Source organism: Conger conger, chromosome 11 (genome assembly GCF_963514075.1).
Source record: "Conger conger chromosome 11, fConCon1.1, whole genome shotgun sequence".
NCBI classification, from domain to species: Eukaryota; Metazoa; Chordata; class Actinopteri; order Anguilliformes; family Congridae; genus Conger; species Conger conger.
This window is the reverse complement of record NC_083770.1, coordinates 27,666,427-27,685,947: the sequence shown is the minus strand read 5'-3', so window position 1 is coordinate 27,685,947 and position 19,521 is coordinate 27,666,427. Positions and strand designations below refer to the sequence as shown.

The 19,521-nt window shown below is 40.4% G+C and overlaps 1 protein-coding gene across 2 annotated transcripts; it reads right to left on the bottom strand.

The window, feature by feature from the left end:
- Nucleotides 1-6,499: 6,499 nt before the first annotated feature.
- Nucleotides 6,500-19,190, bottom strand: LOC133140002 (aspartate aminotransferase, cytoplasmic-like). Of its 2 annotated transcripts, none has more exons than XM_061259499.1 (13): nt 19,096-19,190; nt 18,177-18,306; nt 17,425-17,507; nt 16,938-17,054; nt 16,722-16,815; nt 16,510-16,569; nt 14,089-14,270; nt 13,628-13,751; nt 12,771-12,988; nt 12,336-12,486; nt 12,001-12,166; nt 11,753-11,895; nt 6,500-8,976 (listed from the first exon to the last, which is right to left on the bottom strand). In XM_061259499.1, the coding sequence occupies exons 1-13, from the start codon at nt 19,117-19,119 to the stop codon at nt 8,837-8,839; spliced, it is 1,632 nt and encodes a 543-aa protein (XP_061115483.1). In that variant the 5' UTR covers nt 19,120-19,190; the 3' UTR covers nt 6,500-8,836. The 2 variants fall into 2 exon arrangements, with proteins under 2 accessions (XP_061115483.1, XP_061115484.1); XM_061259500.1 differs by lacking the exon at nt 6,500-8,976 and adding an exon at nt 11,265-11,290 and having other exon boundaries at nt 19,096-19,189.
- Nucleotides 19,191-19,521: the final 331 nt, after the last annotated feature.

Here is a 19,521-nt window from a genome sequence, read left to right as displayed (position 1 = left end):
TTTACAACATGTTCAATCATTGGCTATTAACTTTAAGCTGCAAATTGAAGTCCTTTTTAGAAATGTAAAACTAGAGTAATGCAAGTAGCCATTCCAATATATTCATTATTAAAATAAGTGTAATATCTGTGACATATCTTTGAAAATTATACTAATTTTGTAGCTTCGATGAGCCCCCATTCCCAAAGGATTCATATATCTCAGGTTCTGCTGTAATGTGCCTTCATTTCAAGTTTAAAGTATTCAAAGTGAATTGTGAAATTGTATTATGAAACAGAAAACTGCATGAAATCTCTGGCTGTTGTGCTAAAGCTGAAATCATGTTGAGGCTCAGTGTCACAATACAGTGAACCAGTGGGCTAGACATACATCTGTGTGTCCAGTGATTTATCTATTCTCTTTTTTATGAGTTCCCATGTTTGCTTCTGTCTGCCTAACCAAGGGTTTGTGTCTATCCTTGTGTATGTGTGCAGATGCGTGGGCGTTTGTATATGCCTGTTCAAAGTAGTATTGAATATTTGTGAGTAATTAATGTGTGCATGTGTCTGTGTTTGTGTAGCTGTATGTGGTTGTGTACAGACTGTGTCGTCTAGACTAACCTGGGAAGAGAATGATAACCCTCCTCCAGTCTTGGGCACGTACACGGGGGAGGGGTTATTAGAGATTCGGTCACCACTGTTTGAACATCGAGGTCCTGTGCTCAGATGTGAGCTCTGACAGAGTAGCTCAAAGTGGGGAATTAGTTTTATTAGTTTTCAGATCTAAAGGTGAATGTGTGCTGATGATAACTTTAGAGTCAGTCTGTAAACCCAACCCTGCTGTGATATGTGTGTGAAAACCGCCTTCAGCTTCTGTGTTCCTGGCAGATATCCAGATTTTATATGCATAGGAGATATTAACGGCTCCAGATGGGTTATTGCAGTGCTGTGAAGAAACTCTGAGGCTTTCTAAGAGAATGAGATATGCGTCCTTGTTCTTTATCTTCTCTCATTGATTCCTCCAGGCGATTCTTTTAGCTGCTTGTTTTTTTGAAGCCCTTTCATTTTGAGGGGTGATGTATTTCTTTTATTGAGCAGCTACAGTGACTCCATGTTAGGTACAAAGCTGTCCAGTGTGATGCATGTATATACTGAGTGATGTATTTAAAGAAAAAGTGAGTTAAGACCAGTACCACAAAGGGCCAGATTTTCTTCTGTTCCCTTTAATTGCCTTCAGATTAGATTATCACCTTGCCGATCCTTGCTAATAAAGCCTTGAACATTAGCATGGCTTTCTGTGCACTTCAGCACTCTCTAAAGTTTTAAAATTCATAATGAAAGGCAGAGCCGAAGATGAATGTGGCATAATCTGAATGCAGGCATACTGTATGTGTGCGCTGAAGCGTGTGACAGGGCTCTTCTGTGCCCTGTGCCGTTTTGTCTACCTATGTTTCCGCCCGTCTTGACTGCTGAATTTTGATTGGGTAAATTAGGAGTAAATGTCAGATACAGTAGTGAGGCACATTAGGGGGAAGGGCGATGCCAGTGTGTCTGTGGGAGGTGACTGGATCGGATGCAGGGGCTCCAAAAAGACCAGATTACAAGCAGACACACGACTCCAGCTGCCCTCTGTGCATTTTAGCGGCAGACCAGCCAGCCGGAAAAAATAAGAAAGTAATCTCAACCAAAACCAGAAAACATCTTATTCACTTTCTCATTTATTGAGTCTATTCATAATGTTTCAGTTGCATTTCCCCCCTCTTATTCGGAAGACAAAAACTCAACTGAAATGGGTTTTTTCCACATTATTTTGTACTTGTCTTGGCTTTTTATTTTTTTAGACAGTAGCTCTCAATGAGCTTGTATGAATAGGCACCAGGCTCATCAGAAATGTTCTCCTGCCGCAGTGTGGGGACATTCACAATACGCAGAGTGTTCAAAGTAAAGAAATGAATGTGCAATGAGGTGCTCGTCACGTTCAGCCCCATACGCGCTTGATACACAGCTGACACAGGTGCTCAAAACACATTTCTATCACCACACAACATCATTTCCAGGGGCAATCGAGTCCTGATGGTTCTCTCAAAAAGGACACCACCTGAAACCATCTTTTCTTCTGCTGAAACATATGGACTCATTTTTCAGATCCTCCGACACACAGTAAGAGTGAGTGGGGATCACTAGGGGGAGGTATGAGGGGAAAAGTCAATAAAGTATGACAACTAGGTTCTGTTAAAGAAATGTTAACTGCCACAACTGACCTGACCTACTATACTGTAGATGGAAAGTGATCCATGCTCTTTCCAAAGCATGTTGGTTTACAGGACTAGTTTGCAAGGATACGTTTGACAAGACACTTCAGGTTACTGTCAGAGGCCAATGGTCATGACTGTACATCTTAAATCTTTCATCATGGCTTGATATTTTATTCTGTACACAGGGCTGTGTTGGGTTGAAAGGGAAAATCCAGCCTTGTCTTATAATAGAAGCAATTCTGTCAGGGAAATATTTCACTCAATTGCAATTATAAGGGCCTTCATTTCTGGAGAAAGCCTGCCGACAGGGTCAACACCATACTAAAAAACTAACTTGTACGTGCCAATTTTAAGGAGAACTACCTCACCTCACAATAAAGTAAAACTTGTTTTCATCCTCCATTTTCATAATGTGTCTTGCTCAAGGCCTGTGAAATATCTGTATCTGGCTCACATGGTTACTGAGTCATCCCCTTTCATATTAAAGATACAAGCAGTGCTGATCAGGACAGCACATCTTAATATATGGCCTGAGAAAACAAATGAATGTTTCACCAAATGTTTTGGGGATTTCACTATTGTTAGTCAATAGTGTGCTTTCAAGGAATGCCCCCCCCCCCCCCAACTGCAGTCTTGATTTGATTAATGGTTTGCATTGCACAGTAGGTTTACAGATATGTATCTGAGTCTACATTATTTATTTTCATATATGAACTAGGCGGCACGGATGGTGCAGTGGGTAGCACTGCCGCCTCACAGCAAGGAGGTCCTGGGTTCGAATCCCCGTCGGCCGGGGCCTCTCTGTGCGGAGTTTGCATGTTCTCCCCGTGTCTGCGTGGGTTTCCTCCGGGTACTCCGGTTTCCTCCCACAGTCCAAAGACATGCACGTTAGGCTGATTGGAGAGTCTAAATTGCCTGTAGGTATGGGTGTGTGAGTGAATGGTGTGTGTGCCCTGCGATGGACTGGCGACCTGTCCAGGGTCTATTCCTGCCTTTCGCCCAATGTATGCTGGGATAGGCTCCAGCCCCCCTGCGACCCTGATCAGGATAAGCGGGTTCAGATAATGGATGGATGGATGGATGGATATATGAACTACAGTATGAGGATGTAGCTTTCTGCTAGCACCCTCCCCTTTTTTCTTTTCTTTTCATCATTTTCCGTTTTGACTCTGAAACTATGTTTATAGTTTAGCACAAACACCATATTGTATTACAATATGGTCACAGTGTATTTGCATCGTCTCATGCGCTTTGGCTGGAATTAAATGTTCTAGAATTGATATAACATTATGTCAGTCTTATTACCCTCATTTTAAATCCAGTGTGCTGGAGTCCAGAGGCAAAATCACAACAACTAAAATATATATATTTGATATATATATATACATATATATATATATATATATATATATATATTTAATATATATATATATATATATTATATATCACCAAATACTTATGGACTGCTCTGTATATAGGCAAGAGCGCAACCAATAACTCTGTGTGTGTGTGTGTGTGTATATGTGTTTGTGTGTGTGAGAGAAGCCAATTTGCTCTTTATTTGATGCTTAAAGAAAAGCAAAGTGGCTTCCTGGTACTTACAGGACTTTATGTTCTGAGCAATTAAGTCAAAATGGCTTCAAATAAAGCCCTAAGCTGTCAGACACATTTATTTATTTAATCACTCATCACAGATGGTGTTCAAGGCTCAACCATGAGATCCTCTTGTATGCATTATCATTCTTCCCATCAACCCATAAAGCTTCTGCCACCTTTAATTCGTTTTAGTGTAAGACTTTCAGGCTGGCGAACGGAGAAACCAGATGCAACCAGGAAGTAAGTAGAGTTGAGGTTTTATTTTTGTGAGTTCAATTGCCGGCAGACAATCACAGGAGAGGTAGGCAGAGGCTTTGTTGTTGTCACAGGCGAGAGGATTGTTAACAGAACAGCAATCCAAGAAGTTCACAGTACAGAATCGGCGTTTGAAAATCAGAAGCCTACTAAACCAGAAGTGGGTGGATACACAAAGTAGACAATCAGGAAAACGCTTGAGAGAATGCGGATGACACATAACAATCTAGCAAAGTAACTGTGGAGACCTACACGTATATATACACAGGTGAATAAACTGGAATCAGGTGAGGGAGTGGAAATGAGGAAATAACAAACAGGTGAAATTAATGACTGGAGTGGGAGTTCGGACAAAACGTAACATGAACAACGCAAAATAGAACGCAACACGGGGTGTGACAATGGTAATGAAAACAGATGAGACAAATAGATGTGGTGTGGAACACAGAACAGACAATGACGTGAAAATAAGTGATCTGAAACATAAAACATTAATGAGGGAAAAACACAGAATGTGACAAAAAGTCCTTTTTGGTACTTTTGTGTTCTACTGTTAACGAATGACCTTGTTGCATTGCATACAAATTAAAGGAAAACTCAACATAAAGTGTCTTCGCAACGTGTTGAGCCATGATCAGAAAGAACAGCTTCAATGTACCAGGGCCTAGATTCTACAAGTCTCTGGATCTCTACTGGAGGAATGGAACACCATTCTTCCAAAAGTTATTCCCTCACTTTGTGTTTTAATGGTAGTGGAGCTAACACATCAGTATTTGATTTTCAGAGCCACCGCACCCCCTCACTGTAGGGGTCAGGCATTCAAGCCTGTACCATTCTCTTGGTTTATGCCATGCATGCATTCATCCACTTGTCGAGTATATAGTGACGGATGACTCATCGCCTTTTCCCCGCATCTGCATAGACCAGTGCCTATGGTTTTTGCTCCACTGAACTCTCAAATGTGCATTCATCTTTGTAATAAGGGATTTATGCACTGCAACCCTACTATAATATGCTTCTCTACTGTTTGTAATTGTCGATGGACTGTTCTTGCTGAAATGGTCTGAATCATTTACATTCTCAGTCACCTGAGGAAGAACTGTCCTTCTATTTTTCCTTACACGTGTGCTTGTACACTAATGCTAATGTACAAGCATCACGGTCATCAAATGTGCGTTTCCGACCATAATTTCAGACCTTATTTACCATAGATGTAAATACCACTTTAGTCACCATTTGTATTGAAACACTAGCCAGTCTAGTCTTTGTAACCAAAGCTGCCATCCACACCCATTAGTAAACTGTCTTTCAAAGTCACTTAGATCTTTTCCATGTGCCATCTTGATCCAAAATCCAGGTCAACTGGGCCTGTTCAGCTTCTGCATTTCTAATATTTCTCCACTAATTTATTCAGGTTTTTCCTTTAATGTGTCACCTATCTGGATCTGCTCTCTGTTTATGATATTCATTCTTTATCGATAAATACCACAATTTTAGGCTCTGTTGCACTGATGTGTAGATATTTAGATTACACTCCATTACATTTATTAGACTGGAGCTTCTATGGCCTTTTTATTTTAACTCAAGGTTTAGTGATCCTGCTGTAATCATTAAAATTGGCTCATAAGGTTATATTGAGCTCATGTAGCAGTCAGACTGTAAAAGACGAGGATTCAATTTTTTTTACAAGCTTAGTTAAAGTACGGGTCATTCCAAATGCCACGACGGCTTCCTAAATGAATTTGCAGAACTTGATAATGATTTCCGGTCGGTTTATTTTAGAAGGGAATTATCTACGATAATTTCATTCCAAGTGACATCTTTACCATAGCAGGCTTCAGTTGGATAGATGGAGTATGACTATATGATATTATAATGAGCCCAAAGGCTGTGCCACTCGCTGAAGCAAAAAGAAAAAGACTTATCCTGACACTCTAAGATAATCTCTCCCCATAGGCAGCAGTGTGCTTTCACTATATCCACTCAGGCATTGGAAACAAATTGCTTGCCTTAGATGCACCACCAGAAACCATCTATGGAAAGACTGCAGTTGGTACTCTATGCATATTAAATGTACATAAATGTAAAATATTGAATTATAAAAAGGCAAACTAATACATTTCTAAAAGAAAAATGTTATGGCTGAGATTAATTCTGATAATCTGCTATGGATTTATGAACTTCTTTGTGACCTGTGTCCATTATTATATGGAGACTAGCTATTTAATGTCTTGAGATTTTAAATGTAATATATGAATGCACTGACAACTTCCCATTACTGTATGGTAAACAAAAAACACATTCACATTCACCTTGAGAAACCCATTTACATGCACACGCCACACAGGCAGAAGAAACAATACAATAACATTACATTAGTGTGGATTTATTCGAAGAAACAGCACCGCCACATGGACAGATTGCACATTGGCTTTTACAGAGAATTGAGGAAACGCTTTAGGCTTAAATCGTTCACACTCGTGATTATCTTACTGTTACTGACTCAGATCTCTCCCCTCACTGGGGTAAAGGTACAATTACAAGGGCATCTATGTAAGCATCTATTCTTGATAATATGTGCATTATTTTGTCATTGAAGGTTGTAGCGGAAAAGCTGGAAATCAGGCACATCCACACAGCTGTAATTTTGAGTTAATTAAGCAGCATGCTGATGGACATATACAAAAATATGGGCATGGATATGCTGGTCTATAAGTACGGCCAGCAGGGCTAGAAGAGGAGACCTCACTCTGAGAGGAAGGACACTGATGGGAAGGAGCTTCAGCGATTCATTTGTTCCAAGTTAGACAGGTGACTAAATCTATTAACAGCAAATTACAATTTAGGTCTGAGTTGGTAGTTTCTTTAAGAACCATCCATAAACAAATAGGCAGGACATTATCACTACTTACGCCCCTATCCTCAGTGCAAGTGTGGTCACTCAATGGTTCAACAAGCCTGACTATGAAGTCTTGAGACGTCCACCTCATTGACGAGGCATGATTGACGATGGATGGTGATGCATCTCTCCAGCAGAATTCATGATTTTGGTGGATTCTTTCCCAGATAAAAGCTGTTCTGGCAGCATATGGTGGCCAAATTCCCTATTAAGTGACTTCTTATGGATGTTTTCATCTTTTTGGCCACTACTACTGTATTTCAATAAATGCTGTAGAAATTAGCTGTCTGGAAATGTAAGCAGTGCTCTGTGTCTTATTTCAGATTGTGGTCTTAAGAAAATACCATTTCATATTACTTAAAAAAAGTTTTAACCGCTCTCTCCCCAATGAGTGAATTTTTTGAATTCACAATCAAAATTGCTGCAAACAAAAGAGAGCATCAACGTGCATGTGGCCTTAGAAAGAAGTATTCAGACCCCAACGCCAAGACTTAAAACCCCAATAGGACATCTGAGTGAAGAGACCTGAACATGGCAATTCACAGATGCTTCACATCCAATCTGATGGAGCTTGAGAGATCTGCCAGGAAGAATGGGATAAACTGCCCAAAACCAGGTGTGCAAAGCTTGTAGAGACTTACCCAAGAAGACTCAAAGGTGTAATTGCTACCAAAGGCGCTTCTAGAAAGTACTGAATTTAGGGTCTGAATACTTATGTAAATGAGAGATTTTGGTAGATTTTTAAGGAATTTGCTAAAAATTCTATAAACATGTTTTTGCTTTGTCAATGTGGGTTATTGAGCGTAGATTGATTCGCAAAAATGGCAATATTACCCATTTAAAATCTACAACATGATAAAGTGTGCAGACACTTAAGGGGTCTGAAGCCTGAAGACTTCCAGCAGAGGTTGTTCGTGAGTGACAAGATGCTGTGCTTCCAGACACCTGAACTTGTGCGTTCCCTAGGTGATAGCCAACTATCTCACCCAGCAGGGCTGCTAGTCAGCACAGACATGATCAAGTTTCAGTGCCAGGTTGCCCATTAAAACAGCCCCTACTTTCAAATGATCACTTATATTAAAATGTGAAATGTTTCATTGTATTTTATTACAATTCAATATTAATGGCTTTTCAGAATTCAATGGAATTCTGCTCAGATAGCTTACTGTACAGTATATTGCCTCTCTTGATAGCTGGATAACATATTTGAGCATTGATTCATCATACTGTTGTCCAGGCTTCATCTTGAGGCAGAGTACTAACTATTGGTTAGAAGGAGAAAGCATAGTCTTGGGGTCATCTACCCCATAGTCTGGGTAGATGAATTCATGAAGTAAAAACTTTTTTTATACATGTTATGCAATAAAACATTTTCACATTGTCATGTGAAATCCAGGCATTTGGTTTGTGTATTTGTAGCCAGAGGTTCTTTAGAGCCTGCTCAGAATGACAATGCAGGTTCTGCTCTGCTGGAAAGTCTGATTTTGGTAGTGTCAGGAACTAGGGCCATTCAGAGCATTTACGTTTTGTTTATCTCTTTCCTTCAAATGTGCCCAGCATGGTTGTTTGCTCAGACCTCTCTCCACAGCTTTTCTGTTCATAAACACATTCACCAAAATAAGGAGAAGCTTGTCATTTCTTCATGTTTGTGACGCATATGTTCTAGTGAGAGTGTATTGTTCCAGCGATTTCCTGGCTGAGATTAATTATTTCCTTTTAAACGTTGATCTCCCACAGGATACATCCACCTTTTGAATTCACTCTAATTTAGGAGATGACAGGGTGCAAAGGGTGTTCACATCACATTCAAATTGCATTAGGCTAAAGCAGCTGGTTTGATATGGTTCCTCATATCAAGGGAGAGATGTCACAACCAGATGGATGGACTCTGCCACATAGTCCAGGTTGTGGTTGTTGATGCAGCTCACATTCAGACATCCGTTGGTGAGCAGATAGACATGCCTCTTCTTGGAAAGGTACTCCACCTGTTTGGCTTAGGAAGATAAAATAACGCCATGTGTTACACAACATTCATTTAGCAGATGCTCTTATCCAGGGCAACCTACAAAGCAGAAGTGCTTTCACCTCATTTACATGAACAATAGTGCCAGACCTGGCAGCCAACATTTTCAGACCAATGACTATGTACTGTATGCAACATCAGTGCAATGTATTGCAACAATACAATGCTCACCTGTCTAACTTGAACAAAACACAAATGTACATTGGAAGATGACCGACTATTATGTTGGCTTGACCACTGGAGTTCATTCCACCACTGGGGTGAAATTACAAAGCTAGTCCTATCAAGGATGTGGAACAGAGAGATCTAGGGTGCAGGGTTTTAAGATTGAGTGGAGGTGTGGTGGAGGAGTTCAACTGACTCAACAGTAGCCTAGTACAAATGTTTTAAATGTGATGCCGGTGTAACAGGTAGCTAGTGAAGTGAGGACTGATGTGACCTGAGCAGCTTGTATACAACTCATGCAGCTATGTTCTGTATTAGCTGCATTGCTTTTTGTGGCATAGACAGGGGGATCTATCCAAATCAGGCTAGTAAGTACTATTCAGACTATATCACTAAAGGATTTCAAGTACTGTAATAATTATAACAGCCGCTATCTGCACATGTATACTAATGCATCATTTTATTCTCATGCAAATTGGCCAGTTGGTCATTTTCACAGGGGAAACAATTTCTGAGACAGAAAACCTACTGTTTTTCAGTGAACTACTACGCCTTTGTTTTTACTCTTAAAATCAAAATGTATCCCTTGGTAATATGTATTCAAAGTAAATAAAAATGTCTGTTTTTAGAAAATGTAGATGGTTAGCCTGTTCATGCCTCCAGATTAAAAATAACGAACAAAAGAAAAGACCAGACACCTTCCAGAGGATTTTCTCTAGTTTTTTTGTGGGTACATCTAACCTTACACAGCCTGGATCTCTTTCAGTAAGTGAGAGTTCATTTTGGTATCTACTTCTCTATCCTCTACTTCAATAGGCTCTTTTATAATGATCACATTAACAATTTAATGTAGTTTCATAACTCACAATCCTAGGAAAGATTCATGCATCACTGTATTATTCATTTACACTATTTTGCCACTGAATACAGGTATACCACTTAACACTCCCATGCACGACAATGTTCATGTTGCTTCTCTAAACAGAGGGAAAACATGAACATAATGAAGACAACCCATAATAGAAGTGTTGTAAGATCATGACTTTGCTTAACCAGTACAGCTCAGGGGATTGGGTGAAGCTTTTCTCTGTAGGGGAGGGGAGATGATTCCAGACAGCCAGCAACTAAGCTCTAAATAAAACATGTATATGTTTTACCAAACATGATTTAGAAGTTATAAAGGTTATTTAAAAAGTGCCTTATTTCTCATCCTGGTTATTTCTGTTTGGTAGCTGTCTTGTTTTTCTTTCTGTCTTTTGGCTATTTTTGGAAGCAGTCTTCCAACCTCAATATTTAAATGTTTGCTATAAGATTATTTCACATCTTGCTTGCCTACATAATGTTTTTTATGTTGATATTATATACAAGTGAGTAGTGTTATAAAGAATGCATCTTCATTAACTTCATTTTTTTTTAATACGTGTGGTTCAGAAAAACTAACAATGAATTACAAAGGATTCTGGTTAATAGTTAGCAATGCAAACCATTCTGATCTGATCAGGTATTTACATGACTATGTGGCCTCTGGTAATAGCCCATGTCCCATGTGAACAGTACTGTAGTGAAATTGAGGGGTTTTTTTCATTCAATGCTCTTTCTGGGCTTTAAAATAATCGGCAGCTACTTTGGAGAACAAGCAACTGGATACAACTACTGGCCAACAAGTCAGACAGGATGCCACTTAGTGCTCAGGAAAACAAAATAAAAACAGGCGTGGATAGGCTCAGAATGGAAATGTGAACATTAATGAGAGCTACGGTAAGAGGAAAGTGACAGAAAATTAAGGTACATATTAATGCTTACAAAAGGACAAATAAAAGGAATTTTCGTTTTCTTTCCAAAATGTCGGTGCTTATAATCAAAGCAAAGTGCTCATTTACTTGTCAAGTCATGGTAATGTGCATTTTTTCCAACAAGCCTTTACCAAAGAGAACGTGCTTGGATTTGTTTACATTCTTTACCACCTCACACTGCAGACCTATTCAAGAAATATTATCCATCATACATTAGATGAAAATGTAAAGTGCACATTAATGTAATTACCTAAAATAAAAACATACATACTGTATTACATTAGTTGCTACATTACTCACAATACATCCCCATTAGTGATGGCGACCTGAAATTGATGCACAGAGCAAACAATAAACCACATGGCTCCAAACAGGGCAAGAAGACTACATAATGACATTTCCCATCACACTGGAATATCTTTAAAATAAAACTTGCACATCTTAATATGGAATAATATGAAGCATACCTGGGTCAAATAGGTCACTGTTTTGGATTCGGCGCTCAATTGATTTTGCCTTGTGCAACTAACCCAACCAAGGGTACCAGAAGCCCGGATTTGCCTAAGTATTTAATAGGTTCCACTACACCAGGCAAGCTCAGTAAAGCATAGAAAAGTATTTTAATCCCAAACGATTACATATTTTACCCAGGTCTGATATGGAGCAAAAAGTTAACTAAAGTTAACAAAAGTAGCTTATTGCTGTTGAGAGTTCCAGCAAACAGAGACACATGCTGATAGGGTGGAGGAGTTCAAGCAGTGGGGAGGTGAAAGGCTCAATAAGCTCACCATTAAGGCCAGTGCAGCAGTACACTCCACCTTGCTGTGTCATGTGGTCCCAGCAGCCTGGTGTTCCCAGAATCCTCAGCTTCTCTCTCAGTTGCTCCCTAACCAGCATGCACCGCTCCACAGCACTCCTCAAACCCTCGCGCCTGCATGGCACATTTCAGCCATTACTTCGGTTCACCAGAGAAACATTACGGTCACAGGTAACCTTCTATTTATTCATATTATTGGAGCAGCATGTTATTACTAACCACTCAGCAAGGTGGGCGGGGTTACTGAGCACTGTGGCAACCAATCGGGCCCCTTCCACAGGTGGACGGGACCACAGCATTCTCACCAGTCTCTTTGCTTGCGACTGGACAGCTAATAGTGTGGAGTTTTGCCTCAGGACAAGCAAGAGGTGTCCAACTCGCTCTCCTGGATATATTGCAGACAAACACAGCAAGTCACGAAGGACATGACAGTTTAAAAGAAATTCAACACTTACCAACTTTGTGAAACAAACTTACAGTCTAGTAAACCAAAGCAATTTAAACGAAAGTGCCTGGGGTGGGGAGGAGCTAAGCAGTATGAGGGGTTGTCTCACCATAGAGGCCAAAGTTGTGTGAGAAAGCCTGGGCACAGAGTAGCTCCATGCCCATCGAGGCGCAGTGATGCAGTGGCCAGCTGTCCTGCTCAGGGTCCCCCAGACACAGGCCCTGCGTGGGCATCAGGAAGAAAGGGAGGAGCCTGCGCCTCTGGAAGAATGGTGCCAAAGTCATTAGGCCAGCATTATTACAAAACATTACAAGCATTCAAGTAGACGCTTTTACCAAAGTTCTTATCTAGACCCACTGATTTTTACACTGTCAATTTATACAGTCGGCTATTTTCACTTTTTACAATTTTACAATTAAGATGAAGTACCTTGCTGTAGTATCCTACAGAACCAGGTTCAAAACAGGTTTCAAAAGTTCTCTACCGATGTGCCTGTAGGTGAGTAATATAAACCCAGAGGGACTGCCCCGGAAAGTGGCCGTACCACCATTACTTCAGCCAGGAGTTTCCAGTCCTCGTGGGAGAGGTCCGCCCCGGTGGGGCAGTGGCCTGGGGCTGAGACCATGACCACAGACAGCTCCGGGGCCTGCTCCAGGTCCTCCAGCACATGCTCCACACACACACCCCGCTGCTCTGCATCCCAGTACCTATAATGCCTCACGTCCAGGATCCCCATGGCCTCAAAGATGCCAGCCAGGTTTTCTACACACAGAGCATGTTGGGATGTTGTGGAAAAAGCAACCAGTTTTGTTCCAGGTTGAGATAATCAACAAAAATATTCCAATATATGTTTGTTAATTATATATTCTTTATTCTTTATATACAACAACAGCATTCATGTGTGAACACCACTGCCAATTTGAGAGACTGTACAGTACAACAACCACAGTTCCCTCTCCAGAAAAACATGGTGTCACCAGTCTGCTTCTTCTCACACTGCAGACTACAGCAAAGCTTGCACAGAATGGAGGAAGATCTTTCATAATGCGGCTTTAGCATGCTGCGCACAGGCACCCGATGGATCAGTTGATAGATAGCAATGAAACATGAACCCTCCCATACCCTGGGTGACACAATTGCCATCGTCCTATGAGATTACCAACAGAAATAAAACTCACAGCTTCACACTCACAGCCACACAGTAATATCGGCACTGACACAGCCCAGATTTGAGCCACAGCAGTTCTGTTTCTTTAAGTACATCTTCCATTGTTTTGAAGTTGCATCTCAAGATTTTTTAACCACATTTTTATGTGGTTCCTTGAAGAGAATAAGCATCCTTAATTTGCATAAAGCCCACCTGTCATCCATTTCCTGTGTTAGTGGCCCCCTCCTACCTACCATTACAGGGCGAAGAGAGGTAGACAGGCCCCTGCCATTCTGCACTCAGGTTGTACCAGCGCTTCAACAGCTCAGCCCCCAGACGCACTGCCCCAGTGCTGCCTACTGTCTGCACCCCCAATACCTACGGGAGGCAGCCACAACAACAATCACCATCAGCAATAGATACTGGCTCCAATTTCCCGCCAGCCTCAAAACATATTGATAGCGCCCACTGTCTGTGTAAACTAAGGTATTCTTTTGCATACACAAGACAGAAGATATCCGAACTGTGTACAGTACATCAGCCAGGGTGCATTATCAGTGTGCTCAGCTGGCTCTTACGGTTTGATGTGACGCTGATGAGGTTTCATGGAGCAGGGAAATAATTACCTCTACACAGTATCTAAGTAATCTCTGAGGCCCAGATGTGTGGTCTGTTTATCTGAGATCTGGATTAATTAAACAACAAATATAATTACCCTGTTTTCCACAATTGCACTGCAGTCATTGCCAAGAGCGAGCTCTGTTGCCCTTCTGTTGAATTCTGGGTGGCCTAGGCAGGGTGGGTATTCTGAGCTGAGAGTAGGGTCACTGGCGATCTGTTGCTTTATCTTCCATATAAGAGGGAGCACAAAGGTATTGCCATCTTCACTTAGATACTCTAGATTTAGGGAGAGAGTAGTATTTATTTCATAACAGGAATATAAATGAGCTACATAGCCTGGTTTCTGCTTTCCTTGTAAGTACCATTGTGCGTTTCAGATGTTATTTTCTAGCTTTAGCGAGAGAGTCGTATTTATTCTTAAAAAATGAATAAATTTACTATACTGTAGAGACTGATTTCTGCTTTTATGAATGCCATTGTTCTGTTGCAGATGCTATTATTTTTTATTATTTTAGTAAAGTTGTATTTCTCTGAATATAAATTAGCCTGGTTTCTGCTTCTCTTATAAATGGCATTATGTTGTGTTCTTTTCAGTGCAAGAGAGGAGGGAAAATGCAATAATATCAAGCAAAACAACCAAAATGAAATGTCATGAAAATGTAAATGTACAAATGTACATTGAAAAAAAACCATATGCTTACATATATGGGAAAGCTTTCCACCTTAAAGAATAGCTTACTGCAATTAAGTTGCAACTACTGTGCAATACATTTAGCAGAAGGGCGGAGCAGGATACAGGACAATGAGATTTAAAAGATTTCTCTGGGGTGGCAAAAACACAGGGATCAATAAGTGGGGGAAAAGCACTGCTTTTTAGAATTTTTTTTTTTTTTTTTTTTCAGGAATATACCAGAACAAAAGAAAACAAGATTTGCTTTGCAGGTGCTCTATTCCAGCATGAATAGCATAGCCTTTTTAGCAAGATGAAAGGCATAGAAAGAAATGCATTGTTGCCTAACATTAAGTTGGAGGGGGAAAAAACAGTCTGGACAAATCATTTGCGGATTGAGAATAGAAATATTATGTTTTTAACAGATTAAAACATTTTTTTTTTTTTTTTTAAGAGGGTGGGGTGGGTCAAATAAATCTTCAGAGAAGGATAATGTGAGAAGGGAATTGGTAGCAAAAGTCTTTGTGCAGACACGTGGGCTTTGATTGGAGTCTCAGAGGAGTCACAGGTGGGAAGACACTGTATGATAATGAAAATAAAATAAAATTGAAATTGAGTTTAAATTGTAGATATGGTTCGTTTTCATTAAAAGGCCAAACTAGTTAAATAATTAGGACGGAGGGTAAAAGTATTGAATTGTAAAAGGGAGACTAACTTTGTGGAAACCACATGCTGCGTGGCTCAATTGGGAAAATAATCAGGCAACTTGAGATATTCAGGAGACTGACAAGAGCGGAGAGTCTGGGTAATTTGGATAGCCTGTTGATAGAACGCAGCTAGTAAACTCAATTGCGTGAAATATGACAAATATATAATCTCATCCTTAATTTCCTGTGATAGGCTGATAACGGCTACGAAGATACTAGTCTACTGTTATTAGGTATGAAGCTAGCAATAGTTTCGCATAGTTTACGGTCAGTGAATCTGTCGGTGTAAAAAGTGGCCGTGATCATGAACGACTACATTCAAGCGGTGGTAGGCAACTAAATATTTTAAACACTCACCCCTTCCAGCCAGATAGACCTTTTTGAGACAAGTGTCTTTTTTGAAGGCTGCTAGCAATTTTGCTTCGGGATGCGGTGGAGTAGCTGGTGTGTCAACAAAAACGGAAAGCGTAGACATTGCTTCCGACATTATCTATTTTATGTCAATATAGGTTTCGACATCAACAACGGATTAACCCAGTGTCTCCCTTATCCTCGATGGGTTTTGAGCTCGTAGACTTTAGCAAAGAGTGGTTCTGTTTACTGCCTGTTGCCAAGTTACAGCGCCTGTGGTAGTTGCGCAGAGCTACGTATGTAAAGATTGTTTTCAGCTAATGTATGCTACTGCTCTACTTGTCTTGGGTAAAACCCGAGTTTACGAATTCTGGAATATTTCACCAAAGGCTTCCAAAATCCATTGGTTTCATGAATTTAGCAGTTAAGATAAAAAATGAATAGGTTCACATGGATATGACAGTGTGCTGTCGCTGCAGTTTGGTCAAACTAGGCTACTGCAATCTGGAAGGATAATTGGAATTACGTGGCATTTACAGTACATCAAACCTAACATTGAAAATGTTATTGCAGGCTACAGACTTAAAAAGTGACCCCCAGCCACTCTATAAAGGAATACGCCAACATGTTGCACAAATATTTATTACAAAAATAGTCATCGTCGTCGCCCTGAAATTGAAAAGACAAGATTTTTGAGATTTTTTGGTGACCAAAATAAGCGGTTTCCTTTGGCGCATTTTGTGCAGGCTTTTAGTTAATGCTGGACAGATTCACATTCTCTGTTCACCTGTATAGGGAGAGGAGGTCTTCGAAAACACAGCCTCTTCCTCGTCTTCATCCATATCCACTTGAAACACATACAGAATGTACTCAAGAGGATTCCATACACAAAAACATTTTCAGCCAACAAAGTTATTTAATAGCAGCTTATTAGATGTATTATTCTAGGCACAGTGTATGTCTGTTTACAGTACCCATGATGCTGCATCTCATACGCACATGTCACATGCTGTCCACAGATGAAGACAGGGCCCAGGCCAGAACGAAGGTTAAAGGTCACTGGTGGCATCAACTCGAAACCACTGAAACTTACCTGGAACCAAGCACAATGGCGGTCAGAAATCAGAATATTGTAAACAGTTTGTTGTAAACAGTCTGAGATCTGGTGGACATCCTGGACCTGTGCTTCATAATTATGCATTTATGAAGACTGACCATTGGCAGGCAGTGGGGGCGGAGGGTGGCGATGGGCACTGGGTGACTTCGGCCCACCATCTTATCCTGTACCTCCACCACATGCATTTCCTCATTCGCCTCAGCACTCAGGCAGATCTGGACAATTAGAAGAAGACTGGCAACACTCACAAAAGTGCACTGAGTGCAATAAAGGTAGAATTGGTTTAAAAGGAAGATGGAAATGAACCATTATAAAATGGTTGCAATTTATTTCTTGAAGGATTTATTAATTTTATGCATACTGAATTTAGCCTGTTTTACCTGAGGTCAAATATATCCAGTGCACTGCAAATGTCATGGAAAATGACCCACTTTGTACTGCACTGAACTGAACTGCCACTTGAATGTATGAAAAAAAAAACATTCTAAAAATTGAATATTATCAATTGATGAAAGCATAGGATGGGGGATAATGCAGCATGCGTCACTAAAAGCCTGTCGTGGAACTAGACTAGAGCAGACTCACTGTGCGGATAAAGAACTGGTGCTCAAGAAGGTCATCTTCCACCTCGAACACAGCAGTCCGCTTCATGGCACCCAGCTCACAGCCTGCCCAGGGAGTAGTGTGGGGGCCAAGTACATGACATACGGCATGTGATCAAGATTACTTCACTTGAATAACGAGTAAATGCAATGGAATGGAAAGCCGTTTTATAGCCCAGGCACCACTGGAATGTACCATTCAAACAAACTGGCATGCCAAACACCCGTTCGATTATTCACTCTGATTTCTGATGAAAATCTAACACAAACAAAAATCAGCATGTTTAATAGTTATTACAAGCACACACAAACCGAAACCTTGCAGTACACACATTTCTGAGTTCTGGGATTTATGTAACTTCTTCATACTCCTGATTAAATTACATCAACATGGTACTCAACTTCCTGTTGTGGTCAGACAGCAATTCTGTGCACTAATTAGGACTCATCTGTTTTCTTGAAGGCATCAACATATTTATAAAGTTTAGTTTCTCTTGTTAGAGACCTTGATGAGGGATAATTAAACAGGCCAATTACCCATCTGAATGGTCTATTTTTACTGTTAAGGATTTCCTTATAGCTGGATATATGCATTCCAGGGTTACGAAAACAGCAATTGTTTCATTAATAGGGCAACAGCTTGTGTGGCTTGCACAGGAACCATGTTCAGCTGTGTAAAACTGCTGAGGAAAGTAATGGGTTAACAGTCAAGCTTCTGTGTGAATGATCTCTCACCCCAGAGGGCACAAACAGTCTCAATCCCAGAAGATGCCAAAGATGCATTTAAGGAATACATCATAGTCTCCGGCAGATAGGCTACGTCTTCAACCCCAAAGCAGTCAGATGCCAGCATCACAGGACTTTTCTGAGATGAAGGGCAAAATAGACCACAGCATGAAGCAAAGCCCAACATTACACAAACGAGGAGTGACTACAATATTTTTAATTTCACGATTTCAGCAATAGAACAATCCAGAGAAATTGAGCCATAAACACATAACAGGAAACCGTAGTTTATCTGGATAGTATTTGGATAGTATTTTCTCCTTAGTTGGGGCAGATAACTTACTACAAAGCAACACATTGTCTGGAGCTTTCGGGAAAACTGAAAATGTTTGGGGCCATTTCGTTTGCGACAGAAAAGCCGGCAGATTTCCATAATTCCCGAATTACACAACCACCTTCCGGGGCACGTTTATGGAACGAAAGTGGTTAATATGATATGTCTGTTTGGAGTTCTAGTAAGGTGCCATGGAAAAGGCTACCAATTCAAAGCAAGAGCAATGCGGATTCGGTTCCCCTATCATTTCGCCAAGGCCGTACGTGGCAATGCAAAACTTACCGTGTGCGGCGAGAAAATGTTGATCAAGAAACCTGAGTGAAAATTTTATACATCACATTTCTCATATGTTGGAATTGGTAGCCTAAATTAGCAGGATGCGGTCCCGTTAGTCATAATCAGTAGGCCTATTGAATTTGAAAGATAGCAATATTAAACTGGTACGACCATTACTACTTGCGTTGTTATGAAAATAACTAAATCACCCACGTTTATGAGTAGTCAGAATTGTAGGCTACACTTACAAATGGAAACATTCCCAAATAAAACTCTTTAAGACCATGCAATAATTATAGGAGCGTCAATTAGCAATACCAGTTTGCTTGTTGGTGAGTCCATTTCTTTCAGGTGAGGAGATTCTGGGCTGAATCAGTCAACTCTAAACTAGAAGTACAGTGCTTATTGCTCCACAAGATGGCAGTGTACCGCTTTAAACCCATTGTCACGACAATGGTACTGAGTGTTTCTGGATTTTGACAGTCCATTCTTTGCGAAATGTAACATATTGAAGGTGATCGTTTATAGAATGAAACTGATGTTTTTCTTTTAAAGTGTATTCTTAATTTTTCGTAAACCACTAGTTTTCGACTGCATGTCTCTCATGCATTGAATGCAATCTTCCTTCACCAAACATATACAGCTTTAAATCAAGGTCTCTAAATGTTCTATCACTAAAGTGCTTGGTTTTTATGCCATAGATGAGGTAGGTGGAAGCCCTGAGGATCGATATTTACCCTTCCC